Genomic DNA, 19844 nt, shown 5'->3' with positions numbered 1-19844 from the left:
TTATACTCCAATCAACCCCCCTTGTTAGCCTCAGGGAGGAGGTCATGGGTTTGACCTCTGGCTGGATCAAAATCAAAACTTTAAGATTGGTACAAAATTTATAAGCTACTTCCCCTCTTTAAGCATGCAGCATTAAAAAGTAAGAGCAAAGACTGGTAGGCTCAGAGTCAGAATAATGTGACCAGGTATGGTAACTTGTCGAAATGTAGACTATTGCCTTGCAAACCAACATGTTAAAAATCTGGCAAGGGTATTGCCCTGAATATGCTTTTAATTTGTTGCCAGGAAATAAACAGCCATCCATCATTGATTCATCATATTATTCTCCAGTCCCATGTAACATGCATCTTGTCCTCTTTTTGTTTGTCTGTTCATCAAACAATTATTCCCATCTTACTCAAACACAATGTCAACTTTGAAAAACCTGCCGTATTTTTATGCCCCACCTACGATGATAGAGGGGCATTATGTTTTCTGGTCTGTGCCTCCGTTCGTCCGTGTGTCCGTTCAGGTTCAAGTTTTTGGTCAAGGTGGTTTTTGATGTAGTTGAAGTCACATCAACTTGAAACTTAGCACACATGTTCCCTGTGATATGATCTTTCTAATTTTAATTTTAAATTAAAGTTTTGACCCCAATTTCACGGTCCACTGAACATGGAAAATTATAGTGCGAGTGGGGCATCCGTGTACTATGGACACATTCTTGTTTAAGTATATATATATTTGAATTCTATTTATAATTGCAGGGAAGAACTGGTGTTATGATATGTGCCTATATGTTACACAGGAACAAATTTGATAACACTAAAGAAGCACTACGGTTCTATGGACAGGCACGGACACAGGATGAAAAGGTTGGGCTGTGGAAAATTATATGACAAAAACCATGATCACTCAAAATATTTCTCTGGAAAATTTATACTTTTTGAGTTTATACTTTTTATGCGAATCAAATATTGAGAACTTTAATCACCACCGTGTATCATCAGTACACCTGATATAGGTACTAACCAAGCGGGCATAATCGATTTTGACCTTACACGGTAACGAAAATCTTTGTTTTGCTTTATCAATATTAAATACATGTACATTTCTCAACGTTTGAAATTCCTGCTTCCAAATAACTTTGGCATCCATTTATTCCTATTTATTAAACAACTTTGATATTCTAATAAGAACAATTAACTTGTACATGCGCAAATAGCTGTGAATGTTAACACCAACTTTCAATTTCGATACAGTTGTTAAGACATTTACATGTTTTATCTGAAAGAAACCTAATACAGGGCAAAAGTAATAGTTACCAATCACAAACCTACCTGTGATTACTTATTCCTTGAAACTTTTTGGGTAATAAACGAGTATGAAAATAAAGTTTTGTGTACGGTGTACAACAACTTAACTATGCACTGTACAAAAGGATTTATGTGGTCGGCTAAACACCGTACACAACGCTTCTTTAGGGATAAAATATAGAAAAATAACATATGTATGAAAGATTTCAATGCCAATTTGAAACAGCTATATTTATCACACACACACATTGACCTTTTATCAGAAAAAGAGTTGCAATGACTATAGAATTATATCGGATGAGACTAGGGCCAGCTTCTTTGACAATTATTTGCACATGCTTTTACAATGTTTTAGTAATCCCTCTTGTTTTGGGAAAATAATGAGACATCTCTTATCATCAACCTACGACCAAATCATTTCTTAAAACAACAATTATGTTTAGATTGAAGTATACATAGATATTATGTGAATAAAACAAAGGTTTTCGTTACCGTGTCAGATCAAAATCGCTTACGCCTGCTTGGTTAGTACCTATATCTGCTGTACGATGATACACGGTGATCACACGATTCAAAACAAACTTTTACAGGGAAGCTACTGACAGGATGACTACTTATTGGATTCTGGAAATAAATAAATCTCATCAATTGAAAAGTAGTCCATCAGTTACCCAATCTAAAGAGAACATCCTTGCATTGTATATAAGCAGCCATATCTAATCAGATGACCTATTTATTTATAAGGTCATGTCAAGTAAAAATCACAAAAATACTGAACTCTGAGGAAAATTCAAAACGGAAAGTCCCTAATCATATGGCAAAATCAATGATAAAATACATCAAACAAATGGACAACAACTGTCATATTCCCGACTTGGTACAGGCATTTTCAAATGTAGAATATTGTGGATTGAACCTGGTTTTATAGTGCTAACTGCTAACCCTCTCACTTGTGAGTGAATGTTTGGTATCAACATGAGTTGATAAACTCTTATTTTATATATGTTGTGTGTACAAGTTATCATTTTGAACAAAATATAATTTATTTGAAAAAAATTACAAATTTTAATTTGTATTTTGATGTTGTAAATAAAGGCAACAGTGCAAAGGTCGTAAATCGATTGAGAGAAAACAAATCCAGGTTACTAACTTAAACCGAGGGAAACACATCAACTACAAGAGTTAAATAACTAATCAACAGAAACACTTAAGTGCAACAAAAAAAAAAACGATAATTCAAGATACTTAGAAACGAACTGTTAGATAACAATTGCCATTTTCCAATTGCAATTTGTACAAATATGCTTTTAATTATAGCCGACCGTGCAAGAACTGTAAAGCCAGTCAAGGTCGTTAAAAACTCCCTTCACTCACTTATTATTGTAAATTCATACATTTCAGGGGGTAACCATTCCTAGCCAGAGACGATATGTAGAATATTATGAATATTTAATTAGAAACAAATTAAACTACAAGCCAGTAGCATTGTTGTTAAAAGGCATAGAATTTATTACAGTTCCCATGCACAATGGGAGTGGATGTTGTAAGTAAAGCATACATATAGGATACATGAATATGTAAATGAGGAGGCATGGTATGATATAGGATATATAAATATGTAAATGAGGAGGTGTGGTATTATTGCCTTTGAAAACTCCCTGCCTCAGACCAAAAGGACAAGAAAACAAAAATCTGTAGGTCAACAAACACAACTTAAAAACTGAAAATGAGGTATTTAGAATAAAACACTAGAGGTGATATCAATTTCTCTGGAAGAGTAATCAATTCATGCTCCACATGTGACACTGTTTGTGTTCCTGTAAGTTCTAAACATCAAAACAGAAAACTTTTTATGTACCGGTAATGACTTAAAGTGATCAAGGTGCAAAACATATTAAATACATGATTTCTTAGGGAAATGTTTTTTTGAATTAATGTTCAAAATTAAACAAGGAAAAAAAAACGCAATTTATTCAATTTCCAAAATGTATAGAGGAAATGCACAGTAAAAATTAAACCCACTTCTGTTCTTGTATATCAGAAATACTCATAAATATTAAATCTTTAATACCATTTTAATCAATAAAATATATAATGTTGAATTCCAATGCACAAACATCTGCAGTGCATGTTCCCCAATTTCAGAACTACTGGGGATTCAGGAATTTTCATGGGCGGAGTTCACGAAAAGTGGTGAGTTCGCGAAAAGTGGTGGTCCTCAGGATTTTACCACCAAAATTTTGCATAGGACTGACACAATTTTAGTATTTTTCAATAGAATTAATAGTGATGACCAGTAGATTTTCTTCCAAGGACCACTAGGGAAAAAAGATTTCACGAACTCTGCATGATGGGTACCAACTTTTGTTGATATTTGATTTCTTGGTTATAAAACATTGTTATACATGCCTATAGCAGATGTGTACTATAGCAAATGTGTACGTCGTTGAACATTTAAATATGTGGTTCACCAATAACCACAAAATAACTAAAATTGGTATCCCGCGAATAATAATAAATTCACAGTATATGAAAACATTTCACTCCAATCATATGTTTTTTGAAATCACTCACTGTTATAGAATTCTGTATCATTTAAGCCAAGCAATTAAGGAAGCTGGCTTGTCACGTTTTTGATTTTTGTCAGATTTTCGGAATCCAATGGTTTTATCCGTTTGAATGCCCTTAAAAAATTTCCCTGGTGACCCCCATTTCTCTTTTTGTAAATCTTTTACATGCATAATAATAAGCCATCTTTAAAAGTCTTATAAAATTTTATTTACTTTTTAACAGTTTTTGAGAACTTCAACTTGTCAATGATAAAGCTATGAAAAGTCAAGAGAGAATATTTTCCAGCCAAAATTTCAATAGCTTATATCTCGAAAACAAGCACGGTGACCTATATATTTTTTTTGCTCTTTGGATTCCTTTATTATTCACCTATAAAATATAAACTAGTGTTTTAAAAAGTTAATTACTTTGAAACTGAGAAGCAAACTCCCTTAAGACTAGGAGTTTTCTAAATTGTTTTACGTTTTGTCGAAGCCTTTTGTGACTTACTTTACGATATGAGTTAAGCTCATTGTTGAATCTCATTCAATGACCTATAGGTACTTTCTATATTGACACTATAAATTAGAGATACTTATATAGCAAGTAAGTTTATTTGTGTATATTTTACACTTGTTTTGTTGATGTGGTTATTTCTTGGAAAGGAAAGATTATGATCAAGATGATGTATTAGTTCTTGACCCAAAATACAGACACATGCTTAGCCTCAATTAGTTTAATGGGTCAAAATGCCAATAAATAAAATCACCTGCCTGATTTTGACATTTTATTTTCTCAAATAAAGACTATTTTGAAAAACTTTTTTTTTTTTTGCAATTACTATTCATGATTGTAATAACCTTTTCAAAACTGAGAAAGAAAAAAAATATATAAACAAGTGTATCTCACACTCTTTATTTTGCAACCTTTATAAAAAAAACATAGCAAAGACTACACAGTTACTTACTCTTAATTTCTCTGAGATTAAAACATAATTTGTACTCATAATGACAAGGGAGTAGGTCTAGTAAGGGCTGATTTTGGCCTCAAAGTTCAGTTTCGTCTGTTGAAAGATTTTGGACACTTTTTAGACACTTAAAGTGTCTACTGCAGTCTAATCAATTAGTTTATGTGAAAGATCTGAACTGAATTTGTCATTAAAGATGCTCTGATCAAATATGCCATAATATGTATTTTTCAGAAAGTGGCCCCAACTGTGTTCATCCTCGACCTTTATATATGTTATGTATTATCATCAAATACAAGTTACATTTCAATATTAACAATGAACACAAATGCCACCAATTCCATTTCAGACGGAAACTGTCTCAAAATTAATCAAAATGTTAAAATTTCGAAGATTTCAGTAATTTAGCATGACTTTATGATGCTAGTACATGATACATTGTATTGTCAAAAACAGCCAATATTCATGTTGCAGAAGCATTCTACTTTCCAATAAATAGCTAAAATTTTACATGTTAACGATTTTGTCAAACTGCTATATTTTGGGGCCAAAATGGGGTCTTTACTAGGCCTACTCCCTTAATAGTAGGGCCAGCCCCAACCCCAAAATTTTAATATGAGATTGTAGTTTTCATACTTTTAGCAAATGTATATATCCAATGAGCTCATGATAATCATTGCCAGAAATTTCTAAATCTATTTTCAGCTCCATTTTTTGAAGTATATCAACTTAAGGTGCGAGTATACACATCAAAAGTTTACGAGGACATCAAAAAGGGCCAAACGTCATTTTACATGCCCATAGAACAGTCTGTACCGCTGTGTGGAGATATCAAAGTTGTATTTTATAATAAACCAAGAATGAAAAAGAAGGTAGGTTAAATTGGTTGTAGTTTTACATGCTTTTAGAATAGTTGGAACAGCTGTCACAGTGTATCAAATTGCAAATGAGGTGGTAGGTGTCGGTAGAAGAAATGACCTAAAAAATGTCTAACAGTTATATAGCAATATGATATTGATGGTATATGAATAAAATCCCAGTTTTCTCGTTAAATTTTTATGGATAGTTTGTGAAAGAAACAAGATCCTTCCAACCTCAATCTTATTCCTTTTGCAATAATAAGCCTCTGGTATAGCTCTTACAGCAAGATTTAAATGAAAGGAGATGTGAGGTCCATTTCATTTGGATAGCGATTTAATGACACTATAAGAATCAAATGACTTCCAGAAGTCAACAGCCATCTTTAACAATCGACAAGTTTGTTTGCAATATTTCAAGCTTCTGATCTCTCCAAGTCCGGAAAAAGATGGGAATAATTTGTCATTTTTTTCTGTAAAATTATTAAATTTATATTCCAAAAACAGGAAAATAAAACTGAATTATAGAAAAAGCTTTAATTATTTTGTTGTTTAAGATAATATAAAATAGAACAATGGCAATACAATTACCCAATTTTTTAAATTTATAAATGAAAGGCTATTTCAGGTGAGAAATAATTTCTTTATTTTCATCGTTTTGACGTCATACAACAATTGTCAATGCAGCTGCATAAATATAAGTCAAGAATGTGTAGAAAAAGATATAGCACATAAGCACATATTTTCTATTTTAATTACATTAAAAGCCAATGTTTTATATTAAGAACTTGTCCAAGAATGTGAATGTCAGAAAAATCAAATTCAAATGTGTGAACAAACATGACATTCATGACATTGATTTACTGATGGAACTTTCTGTACATTTATATTCAAAAATTGATTTTTGAAGTTTTCTGCTGTTTTTGACAGGTCACCTTTGCAAAGGTACGGAATTGCATTGTGAAATATATATACACATAAATAACAATGTAATATCAAGGGTCTTGAATACTGTTCTTTTTGCGTATATAGTATGAAGATATTTATTTGAAGGGTCCACACTGTTTTTAGTTTATTTTTCTTTTGTTGACCTATGCCTACTGCTTTTAATGAACATAAATTTTACTAAGTTTCTTTTGTTAGTTCTGATATATTATATATATATTTAGTTTTCTTACAATGTAGATTGAACTAATGCTCTTGACGAAAATAATAAAATTTATCTCTTAGTATTAGAAACAATATTTGAAACATGTCTACTAAATATATGAATGATTGTCTTAACTACATGTAGATCTGAAGGCTTTTGAATGAGATAGAAATTGGTCACATTTAAAATATAATGATTTCCCAAAACTCCTCCTTATTTTTATATATTAAAATCAGGCAGGTACCGGTAATTTTGAAAGAAAAACTTTTTAGGATGTTAATGTTAATTTTCGTCCATCATGCTCAATACAGAAAGGTTAAGAGATCAAGTATTTGAATCTTTTATGTGAAACCTCCAACTTCTCTTTGGTCAATTTCACCCAAATTGTCTATGGTCAAGTATACCAAAGCTGTTTATGGTCAATTTTCTTTTAGGGGGCAGCACGGGTAGTTTTAACAAGATAACATGTTCGATCCCTTGTGAATTTAGTTGAAATGTGCCTTCACTGGAAACATTCTTTAGTTATAAACACCTTTTAAAAATCTTCCACCAAAATGTATTTTGCATTTTTTAAGCATTAATTTCTCTTGCATTCCTCAAAAACATTGAAACATATTAAAATGACCCATAAACCCAATAAATTTACCTCTCTATCCTCCCATGTTCATTTCAACGTTTAGTTTAAGTGTTGAAAAGCACAACTCCACACTTAACTAAAAACTTAAAAGAAATTTCAATGGTATTTTTAAGCATAGTGTGTTATCTTTACAAGCATGTATTACATAAAGACTGTTTATATTTTAATTTTCAGTTCAGTTTCACTATATTTAATATGGATTCTATTGGGGTGAATATTGTGTGCTATATTTAGTATATATATATATGTGTAATCTTAAATAAATCGGCAAAACATCACCGGTTTTGATTTTCAACTGGCACTACTAATTGGCTGACCTTGTCCTCAGTCAAAACTTAGGTCTATATAAATTTTAGATTGAGATATTATATAGATAAAAATATTTTCTCAGATAATTTCTTGCTGAAATTCCTACAAAAAATTTCAGAATTTAACAAGAGATAGGAATGTATAATTCCAGAATGTTAGTTCACATATGTAAACTTCAGAATTTGACAATTTTTGTAAAAGTAATAGGAATTTATCATTTCAGAATTTTGGTTCTTTTTTGCAGAAGCTTATACATTGTTATACCTGAACTTTTGGTTGACAACATCTAAAAAAATGGATTTTCAACCAATGGTGTAACATAAATTAATTTAGTTGTATGAACTATGAACTTTTAGACATTCCTATTGGACCAAATAAGTTTACAACCAATCTAAGTTCATCCAAATTTGAAAGATTATTAAGATAGAAAAGCATATAAGCTAGATACAAAACAAAAAATCATCTCTAGATGAGTTTAGCTTATTTTCCTCCTACCTAAATCTTCAGTTTCTTTTCTGAGATTCCATGATGTGGTACTGATTTTCTATATATCTATTAAAACTGTTGTACAGTATATTTACTGTGAAATTTTTCAAAAAAAAATCAGATGGATATTTCTTGAACTCTTAATTATGGTAATGTTTACTTTTAGAAATGCAAATTCTTTGGGACTTATAGTTGAGGGGTTAAAGTTCAGGGTAGCTGTTGGACATCAAACTGCTTGTCTTTAACTAAGGACCTAAATTAATTTGTTCCCCAAAGCTTTTCAGCTTCTTCTGACAAAGATAATGGTTGCTTTTAAAACTTTGGAGCGTCACTGATGAGTCTTTTGTAGACGAAACGTGCGTCTGGTGTATATACAAAATTTAGTCGTGGTATCTATGATGAGTTTATTTACTAAAACTTGAAAGTAGCTGGTCATACCTTCTATCGTGACACTCACAGACATAAAACTATAAAGTTTAGATTGAGGACAATGACAGCTTTACACTAATCAAAAAAATAGAATGATATCTTTGATATAAGTAATTTTGTCAATATGTGTATGAACTGATATTGGCAATCATATACTGCTCATTAAAGGAACACAACACTTCCGTAAAATTATCCTTTCATAGAATTTAAATATTACTCTTCACATTTTTACTTTATTTGGCCTTTTATACTATTTTATTTGAGCGTCACCGATGAGTCTTTTGAAGATGAAACATGTCTGCCGTACAAAATTTTAAGCTTGGTACAAATGTACATGTTTCTATGAAGAGTTTAAATTCAGAATTTAAATGTTTATATGAAACTTTCAATATAGTATTATAGTATAAATACAGCTAGTAAATTTTATATAGTTTATAGGTTGTTGTTTGTTTTCCATTTATTTGTTAATTATTCCGTATATTATTAAGATATGAAAACTGTTGTGTTTCTTGCGAATATTAGTACATTGTGTCAATAAGTTGATTTTAAGGTTGAAATTTGAAGGATTAGAATGAAAGTGTGTTCCTCTTTATAGGCTTTTGAAATATGAATGTGTCCAATCAAATGCATGGCTTCATTTTGAGTTTAATGTTTATGCTAAGATCCTGGTTTTTGCTTACCGTTGTTCAACATGAATTAAAAGCTTAGTGGTAATGTTTCTGCAGTATGTGATTGAAATTTAGATTTTCGCTCAGAAATATTTTATTCCATTAAAATTGTCATTTTTGTCAAGTATATTATGATATGTTTTATGTGATGAAGCTAGATGGAGACTTTTCTTTTAAAAGAAGCCATATTAGAGTACCTGGTAGTCCTAGTAGAAAATGTACTGTTGATTTATTCAGTTATATTCTTGGGGTATCAACAATGAGCAAAACCTATCTCATGTATATACCATAGCAAGCTATGTCTTACTTAAAACAGACCTTAATGGCTATAATTTCTGGCTTGGTATGTTTGTTCAATGAATTTGAATATGTTAAGACACTGCGAAATTATTTAATGGGTATTTTTTGTACAACCAGTTCAAAGTATAGTTTGCATGAATAAGTTGAAAACAGAACACACGAAAAAACAACATAGAAAAAGTAGTTTTAACTCATTCCAAAGACAAAGGCTGATTTTATTTGCACAGTTTTGCTATGGAGAAAAATCATTAGACAACATTTCAATATTGATAGAAAATTCAAGATGGCCACCACTTTCAACAAATGCCCTGCAAAGATCAGCTAAGTTGCCATGGTGACTTTGAAGTAAACATATCAACAAATTTAAGAACATTTATTTAAGATTATAACAGAGTAAATTCCTAACCTTTTTTTTCCAGGATAAAATGTTTCAATTTTGGTTAAACACATTTTTTGTGGAAGCAGACGACAAGCCAAAAGAAAATGGTCGGAAATCTTGGGCAGGAGAGGTGCCAGGATCCAGTAATTATTACACAGTGACTATTCCTAAGTGTGAACTTGACAAAGCTAATAAAGATAAGGCTCACAAGTTATTTAGTCCTAATTTCCAGGTAGGTCCTAATGTTGTGAAGATGGAAAGACCAAAAGGTGTCATTTTATACATAGAATGAATCAGTACATTAAAAAGAATCATATTATTTTAGTCCTAATTTCTATGTAGGTCTATTTCTTACAAATCCATACAATAATAGCTTGAATTAGGTAGATATATTTCTTGTATAGAAAAATTCTAATTTAAAACTGATCTTGCTGTGCTCCAAGTTTGAATATGAAATTCATGCTATTATAACATCAAACCAAGAAATTTACCAGGAGACTGATTTAGTGTAGAGCCTTCGACTTTAGTCGAAAAAGCAAGATATAGCGATTCTACATTCTGTCGATGGTGGCGTCCACAAATATTCACTCTGTGGTTAAGTTTTTGAAATTTTAATAACTTTTTTTAAAGTATACTGGATTTCTACCAAACTTGGACAGAAATTTGTTTATGATCATAAGATAGTCATGATAGTATCCAGCAGTAAATTTTGTAAAAATAAAATTCCATTTTTTCCGTATTTTACTTATTTATAAATGGACTTAGTTTTTCTGCCCAGAAACTTTACATTCACTCCGCAGTTAAAGTTTTTAAAATTTTAATAACTTTCTTAAATTATCCAGGGTTTGTACTAAACTTGGACAGCTAGGAGCTTGTTTATGATCATCAGATAGTATCCAGAAGTAAATTTTTGTAAAAAGATAAATCCATTTTTTACGTATTTTACTTTTAAATGGACTTAGATTTTCTGCCAGGAAACAACTCATTCACTCTGTTGTTGAATTTTTAAAAATTTTAATAACTTTCTTATTCTATTTTGGATTTGTACCAAACTTTGACAGAAGCTTGTTTATGATCAAAAGCTAGAATCTAGAAGGAAATTTTGCTAATGTGTTTTGTACCTGTGTATCTGTATTTTACTTATAAATGGACTTAGTTTTTTCTTCCAGTTAACTTACATACAGTCTGCAGTTAAAGTTTTTAAAACATTTATTAGATTCATAAACTATCCTGGATTTTTACCCCAGAATTCAAGGAGAATTAATATAATTACATGTCTAAATGATTTATATATTTTGTAGGTCAAACTTCATTTCACCAATCCTGAAAATTGTGGATTATATAACTCCTCATTAAAAGTCCCCGATCAGCAAGGATTACGACACCGATCAAAAACATTAGAACAAATATGTGATAAAAACTCCACTACAAATCACTCGGACCATAGTGTGGACGGGATGCCACATTCTATAACGGCACTGACACTTAACTCTCGACGAGAAAATCAGTCGCCTGTGATAACACGGACGCGATCACCTAGTCACATGACTCATGAACGACCAAAATTCATGTTGCCGTCTAACGGGGAGGGCAGTAGTGACCAATTAAGTAGTGAGGCAAATAGTGACACAGACTTTCCCGAGGAGGATTTGTCAGACACGGACGATGAAGAAGAATGGAATGATCTAGAAACGACTGCTGTTTGATAAATTATCTATTTTTATAAAATTTATCATTTTTCGTCAAAACATTATAAAATCCCACATTATGTTGTTGTTGAGTTTTGTCATATTTTCTCCCATTGTTACATAGCCATTAATTGTTACATTTATGCTCAGCATTTTGTTTTTCATCAGTAAGGTCATTATAATGAATAGCCAAACAGAAATTCTTTACTTGAAGTCTTTCTGTATAGTTTTGTATATCTTTCAAGGCTTTTTCAATTTAACAATAAATTCTACCTGTTATGTTGCAGTATGAAATAGGCTTAATAGATTTCTCTTGTTTACTAAATTTACCGTAACATAGACTAGCCTTAATTAATTTATTTTTATCTATCATCTCTAAATTTCTGATCTCAAAAAACAATTTTTAAAATCTTAAGAATTTATTTGTAATATGAATGTGTAAGTATAAAATTTTACAGATTATAAAATAATTAGTGCTTATAATTTGTTTGTCAATTTTCATTCATTTGTTATCTCAGATTGATTTTTATGAACCAATAATGAAGAAAATCAAACCTTTGTTAATCGATCAGGCTGAGAAAAAAAATAGAGACGGGAAAAATTTTCCTTTATGAAAGACTTGAGTTGAATCCTTAATTTTCATTGTCTTTTTTGACAAATTTAAGAAATGTTTTGGAGACACTAAAAAAAAATTTGTTTTTTGTATACTTTTTTTAAACAGTGTTGTATGTCACTTGACTACATGAAAGGTGAAAGGCGAATCCTTCCTGTAGAACAAATACGATACAAAATTACTGTGAAGTGTAAGTTTTTTTTATCTTTGAAAGAGTACAGTTCCCAAATTTGTATGCTTTTCCCGTGTATTTTTTTTTTATAAAGTTTAGAAATTTGAAACCTAATTTATTGAATGCATGTACTGTCATTTTTAGAGATATCTTGAAAATAAAACTACTGACTACTGTCTTTTGATTAAACTAGAATATTTTGTACTTTGATTTATATAATGTTTCTTGAAAATGTTGAAATCACCTCTTTTAGATACGATCATTATTTTCAACGCTTCAAATAAAAAAATATAAAGAAGTTCAAAATATAACTTGATATTGAAGACCTTCAAGATTTTTCATTTGGAAGGGGAGGGGGGCAATTTTTTAAACGGCTTAAGTATGTCTCCTACTCTCAACCACCCATAGAAATATATTTGCATGTACATTCTAAAGCACTGAGGATCTCCTTTTGGAACAGCACTTTAAGATAAAAGAGGAATTTCATAAGATAGGACTATCTGTACATTGTATATATTTTTGCTTCTTTGTGAAATTTGCTTTTTTTCCCAGCTTTTGTGCATGCAATATTTTTATGTGTTCACAGTCTGTTTTCTTGTGTTGAATTTTTATTTGAAATTATTTGAAGTACTTGTCTGTTAAAGAAATAGGACATTGTAAAATTTTGGCGATAATAAGCATTGATTTGAATTCACAGCAAATAAGTAAAAATTTATATAATATTTGTTGATTTGATAATTAATAAAAGTAGAGTGCACTGTTATTTAATTGAGGAGATAACTGAGAAAAAATACATTTTATATCATATCAAATTTATCTCACATTCCTAGGTTCTGTTATAAAAATTAAAAGACCAACAATTACAGTGTAAGATAAAATATTTGCTTCATTATTTGTGGGTTATTTTTTTGGGGGGGAAGGGGGATTTCTTATCTGTTCAAATTTGACTGATTCTCAGCCAGACCTGTACTTAAAAAAAAAGAGCAAGGGTCCTATTAAATCAAAATATAGTTTATATGCAATATTGCATGTTTTTGTTATTAAAGATTTTCATATCATAAGTTGGAACTGCCTGAATTGGTCTATCATTATAAATTTATTCTTAGTGTTTCCAACTATGTACAGTTCTAAGTAAGTTTTTTTTTGTTATATTTGTCCTAACTCTGACTTCGGTTTCCCATAATGCTTTGTAAACACTTCCTTTTCAATGGATTAACTATGAAAATTGAAAAAAAAATATGATGTAGGAATTTTTGATAAAAAAAAAAATATCTTAAAAAATCGTAACTCTACAAATGTCTTACAATACATTTTAGTTATGACGAAAGTGCTGTTGGAATTAGTTACAAAAGTGCTTTGTAAACACTTCCTTTTCAATGGATTAACTATGAAAATTGAAAAAAAAATATGATGTAGGAATTTTTGATAAAAAAAAAAATATCTTAAAAAATCGTAACTCTACAAATGTCTTACAATACATTTTAGTTATGACGAAAGTGCTGTTGGAATTAGTTACAAAAGTGTAAAAGTTTCAATATGATTATTTGTACAAGTCACAAATGTGGTTTTTTTTATTCATGTTTTCCTTAAAACTTTACATGTCAGATAAACTCCAGTATGAGATCATAATTGCCAAAAGTTTCATGTTATATTCCTACTTAATGAAATAGAGATATGCAGTCAATGTTAAATCTGCCATCTTCATCATATAGGTTACAGGAGATAACTCTTAAAAATCACTGAACATTTGTGTCAACAAATTTTATAGGTGCATTCTAATCTTTTAAGTTACAAAGATTAAATGAATTCTGTTAAACTAAACATAAGCATTTAGAAACTGCAAATTACAAACATGTAACTGGTTTATTAACTTTTTAGAATGAAACAGTGAAGTTTTTATAATTAGGTCAATATAACAAAAAATGATTTTCATTTTACATTGATCAACTCATGTTATTAAGTAGTTAATAACTTTATAATAGGCCAATTTGTCTTTTAAATCATTGTTAATGTATACTTGTCTGTCTGACAGATGACACCTGACCTTGACCTCTATTTTATGGTTCAAATTATGTATTCATTACTGTTTTGTTTAACAAACTGAATTTTAAGGTTTCTATTTATATAGCAAAACATTGTCTGACCAATTTATTAATATTTATCCTTATTTTATCTTCATATTTTCTAAATTAAATAGAAGCAGATATTACTAATTGAACTCGAACATAACATTTATGTCTCTCTATTGTTCCTCTTATTTTAGTTTTAATTAGAATATTGTGTATGGTGTTTGTTTCTTTTGATAATTCAGAACTATGTTACAGGATCAGTTCCAGTTAGTAGATAGAATACAAAATTATGAGCTCAACTCTCAGTCCATTTTATTTGTATTTAATCAGGGTCAAAATAAAAAAAAAAATTTAGCGATTTTTTGTTTAATTCATATGAAAGAGATTATTTTGCATCTATTTAATTATAAGAAAATGGCTTAATGTTATGGTAGAAATAGATAAGTATATTTTTTAATGATTCTTTCATATTGTTAACTAATTTTGTTATTTTTGTAAACATCAAAATTTTAATCATATTCAACAATCATAAAAACTTATGTTAGGGTACCAGTATTTGTACTAGTACGATTTATTTCAATTTGAAAGGGAAAATGATACTAGAAGTGTTTCAAAACTAATTATTTGGATGTATGACATGAGATTCAAGATTTCAATTAGGACAAAATTAAAGAAATGGTAGTGCATGTACAGGGTCTCTAGACCAACCCAATTTTTGAGTACTAATCCATAAGCTTTTATAGGGATTTCTTTTAAAAACATTTTACCAGCATATGAATTTTCTTTCCACTAACTTATTTCATCAAAATTGTTACTGAATTGATCCAAAACATTACCAAAAGTGGTATGTATGATATCTGAACTGATTGTGACAAAAAATAACACTAAAAAGAAACCCACACATAATAGTTTTTTGACCCAAGAATTTAAACACTTTTTCTTTCGCAAATTTTGAAAGTTGCATACATCCAATATTTTTATTTCTGGAACAGTCTGCCAAAAGTTTTTGCCTATTTGTTAAAACCTCATTTAAAGAGATAATAGGGCCATTGTTAACATTGATTGTTATTAACATTGTTAAATCTCTGTTTTATGTTTTTTACAATGAAATCTCAGGGTAGGTAAGTTATCTCCCCTTAGATATGCTATCAAAGTAATGGAATACTGTTCACTCATCAAATATATATTTTATATGTTAGATCATATGATATAGTGGCAAAGGGAAGCTAACATGTTTACATAGATAGAACGAAATCTTTTTGACATATCCTTCATTCAGTTGTTTCACATTGGGCTTGAGCACCGTTTTAACAGCTAAATTTGGGACCATTCTATTATTAAACATTTTGAGCTTTGTCAAAGTTGCATTGCATGTTTGAAAGAATTCATTAAGTTAAAAGATCCTTCCTTTCAATTTACCATTTCACATGATTGAGATATCTCCCTGTAGAAATCTGAAGAATTGTGGGTAAATTAATTTCATATGCACCAAAAAAAATATCACTGTATCATTCGTTATATATTTGTTGTTCAATAAATTATCATCCAATCAAATCATGATGCAAGCATTTTAAAATATTACTCACAACTAATTAGATTCAAACACAACATATGGAGGGGTAACAGAACACTTAAGGGGAGGTTACTCTTCAAAAGTCAGCTGAACGTTTTAATCACATTCTTAAAGTTAAGAGAAATCATGCTTCTAAATGATCAAAATTAGTGTTTAAATCTCATTAAATTATTCCTGCAAATTAAGCTGTTCAACTTCTTAAACTATTAATATTTATGTCAAAAAGTCAAAGTGAATATTTTGTCAAAATGTTATGAAAATTAAACAAGCAATAAATATTTTAGTCAGTGTTTGGTACCCTCCTTAAATACTTAAACATAATTGATGTCCCATTACAATTTACGCAGCAATAAGGAATATCCTCTGACCTGTGTTTCCTGTATAATTTAATGGAACAGCCCTATATGGTTTCTATAGTAACACTTTGTACGATATTGTATGGTTGTGTATATAGATGTTACAAAGTTTAGCCTTTGAATGGTAGAGATATTTTTATGGAAGAATTTTGTATGACTGTTTGTTATTATTGCCTCATAAAATGCTGTTTAAAAGAAAAATGAAAGTTTTGTTGTGTTGTTTATATTATTTTTTTCTGCCTAATGGAGGTAGTAAATTGAAACTCAAAAGTTATAGAGAGATTGGTGAAATCAGGTCAAACAAAGATAAAAAAATACTATACAACTTTTCTCAAAAATGGGAAAAGAAGTGATGAAACTCCAAAACTTCAAAAATACTGAACTCCTAAAGGAAAATTCAAACCAGAAAGTTCTTAACTAAATGACAAAATCAAAATCTCAAACTTTTAAGCAAATGCCAATGAAACAACAAAACAACCGAAATACAAATATATAAGGAGAAGAAAATTCCTTTTCTATTTTGAAATCAGCTTGTCATTGATTAATAAGGTTAACTTTGTAGATACAAAAATAAACCAATATTATTCCAGAAAAGGAGTATCTTTAACACCACTTGGATATATAGTTGAATAAATTGAGAGGAAACTCAAGGTCTCAGGTAATATAACAAAAAACTAAATGAATGAATGCCAAATCAGGGGTTCTGGATGATTAATCTTTAAACTCAAATTTGGTATGGAACCATACCAGGATTTGTTGTCATGGAGATCCTTATTGAGTAAGGGTAAAATGTCAGGGTTATTGATATTGAAGAAGATTAAAATTATTGAAGAAGGCTTGAGTATGGACAGGCACAAAATTCTAATGCATGTATATGCCAAATATTGTTTAGGTTTTTATACGACCGCAAAAATTGAAAATTTTTTGGTCATATATTGGTATGATGTTGGCGTCGTCGTCTGCGTTGTTGTCGTCCGAATACTTTTAATTTTTTGCACTCTAACTTTAGTAAAAGTGAATAGAAATCTATGAAATTTTAACACAAGGTTTATGACCACAAAAGGAAGGTTGGGATTGATTTTGGGAGTTTTGGTTCCAACATTTTAGGAATTGGGGGCCAAAAAGGGCCCAAATAAGCATTTTCTTGGTTTTCGCACTATAACTTTAGTATAAGTAAATAGAAATCAATGAAATTTAAACACAAGGTTTATGACCACAAAAGGAAGGTTGAGATTGATTTTGGGAGTTGAGGTCCAAACTGTTTTGGAACAAGGGGCCAAAATGGGGCCCAAATAAGCATTATTCTTGGTTTTCGCACCATAACTTTAGTATAAGTAAATAGAAATCTATGAAATTTAAACACAAGGTTTATAACCATAAAAAGAAGGTTGGCTTGGATTTCATGGATCAGTGAACAAGGTAAAGTTTTGGTGGTCAAGTCCATATCTCGGATACTATAAGCAATAGGGCTACTATATTTGTTGTATGGAATGATTGTCAGGTGTACATGTCTAGCGGGCAGATGTCATGTGACCTTGACCTCATTTTCATGGTTCAGTGGTCAAAGTTAAGTTTTTGAGTTTTGGTCTTTTTTTCTAATACTATATGCCATAGGGTCAACTATATTTGGTGTATGGAAATATTTTATGATCTTTATGTCAGTCGTGCAGGTTTTATTTGACCGTGACCTCATTTTCACGGTTCATTGCACAGTGTTAAGTTTTTGTGGTTTGGTCTATTTTTCTTAAACTATAAGTAATAGGTCAACTATATTTATGTTGTATAGAAGCATTGTTAGCTGTACATGTCTGCCTGGCATGGTTCATCTGACCTTGACCTCATTTTCAAGGTTCATTGGTCTTTGTTTAGTTAACTTGGTTAATGTTAAGTTTATGTGACAGTTGTAATAAAGCTTAGCTTTATACTTAGGACTATCAACATAATATCAATAATTAGTATAGAAGGCGAGACATTTTAGCTATGCACTCTTGTATACAATATACAATGTATATTCACTTTTACTACCAACTGATAAATAAAAAAAAAATCTTATTTCAGATTTCATAAATAAAAAAGAAAATTTCTTCAAACATTTTTTCAACAGCATAGTGAATTGCTCAAAGGCAAAAAAAATATTTTAAGTTCATTAGACCACATTCATTCTGTGTCAGAAACCTATGCTGTGTCAATTATTTAATCACAATCCAAATTTAGATCTGAATCCAGCTTGAATGTTGTGTCCATACTTGCCCCAACTGTTCAGGGTTCAACCTCTGCGGTCGTATAAAGCTGCACCCTGCAGAGCATCTGGTTTTCATATGAATAAGATACTATAGAACATTCAGCTTTTGAGAAGTCTATCCTGTATGATGAAGTATGCCCCACTTATGGGCATAATGTTTCGGTCAGTTCATCCGTGTGACCCGCTTCGGCTAGAAATACGTTAGGTTTTGAGGTTTGTGAGCTTGCTCACTTAGGTTCTTTTATTATTGTTTTGCTCATAGCTGGGCCTTGTTAATTATATATATATTATACTATTTCTAGTTTATAGATAACAAAAGCCTGTTTAACTAAGTGTGTATAGATAACAAAAGCCTGTTTAACTAAGTGTGTATCACTTTCATTTTTTGTCAATCCTCTATTATTTAAGTGTGGTCCAACGCTGGAGGGATTTGCATAAAGAACCAGAAGTGGCACAAGATCGTATAAAGTACTATTTTATAACTATCAAAATCCTAAGCGTAAAACATTGTCTTCCCCTTAAAGAAAGGCAAAAGATACCAAAGGGACATTCTAAATCATAAATCAAAATAAACTGAAATTTTAATATACATGTATATTCTCTATACAATATGGAAATGAATAATCACTCACCATAAAAAACTTATTTCAAGGCTCTGATTTAGATTCCTTTTACGAAGCTGTTATACAAATGTAAACAGTTAAAATGAAGGAAAATGACAGTTAGGCAGCAACCATTTGATTTTCTGGGGGGGGGCTATGGTTTTTTTTTCTGGACAAATTTTTTTTTTCGCCTGCGGCGAAAAACAATCTATTTTTTTCGCAACAAGTCGAAAACAATTTTTTTCTTTCAATTTTAGCATTACATGTAGTGGCAGCTGAGGGTGAAACAAACATTTTTTTTTTCTCAGAATCAAAAACAAATTATTTTTTTCTCCAAAAACTGGAAACAAACTTTTTTTTCCAAAAAAAACCATAGCCCCCCCCAGAAAATCAAATGGTTGCTGCCTTACTGCATGGGTTATCTTTCATCAGAACCGTTCACAGCTTATCATTTGAAAGTCATGACGTTAACTTAGGGGCTGTTTGACAATAAGGAATATGA

General features: G+C 30.5%; 1 protein-coding gene across 2 annotated transcripts in view; it reads left to right on the top strand.

Annotated features, from left to right (window-relative positions):
* Window positions 1-16708, top strand: part of LOC143044501 (phosphatidylinositol 3,4,5-trisphosphate 3-phosphatase and dual-specificity protein phosphatase PTEN-like) — a 36062-nt gene extending 19354 nt beyond the window's left edge. Inside the window, exons 5-10 of one of the 2 annotated variants that reach the window (XM_076216553.1) lie at window positions 747-854; window positions 2697-2838; window positions 5518-5684; window positions 6600-6614; window positions 10068-10259; window positions 11329-16708. In XM_076216553.1, the coding sequence (XP_076072668.1) occupies window positions 747-854; window positions 2697-2838; window positions 5518-5684; window positions 6600-6614; window positions 10068-10259; window positions 11329-11733 (1029 nt within the window). In that variant the 3' untranslated portion in view covers window positions 11734-16708. The remainder of the gene's footprint in view (window positions 1-746; window positions 855-2696; window positions 2839-5517; window positions 5685-6599; window positions 6615-10067; window positions 10260-11328) is intronic. The other variant, XM_076216554.1, reaches the window with a different exon arrangement.
* The last annotated feature ends 3136 nt before the right edge of the window (window positions 16709-19844 follow it).

The sequence above is a fragment of the Mytilus galloprovincialis genome, chromosome 9, assembly GCF_965363235.1.
Source record: "Mytilus galloprovincialis chromosome 9, xbMytGall1.hap1.1, whole genome shotgun sequence".
Taxonomy (NCBI): Eukaryota; Metazoa; Mollusca; class Bivalvia; order Mytilida; family Mytilidae; genus Mytilus; species Mytilus galloprovincialis.
The sequence above is the reverse complement of the archived record's forward strand: the minus strand, read 5'-3'. Positions and strand labels throughout refer to the sequence as shown.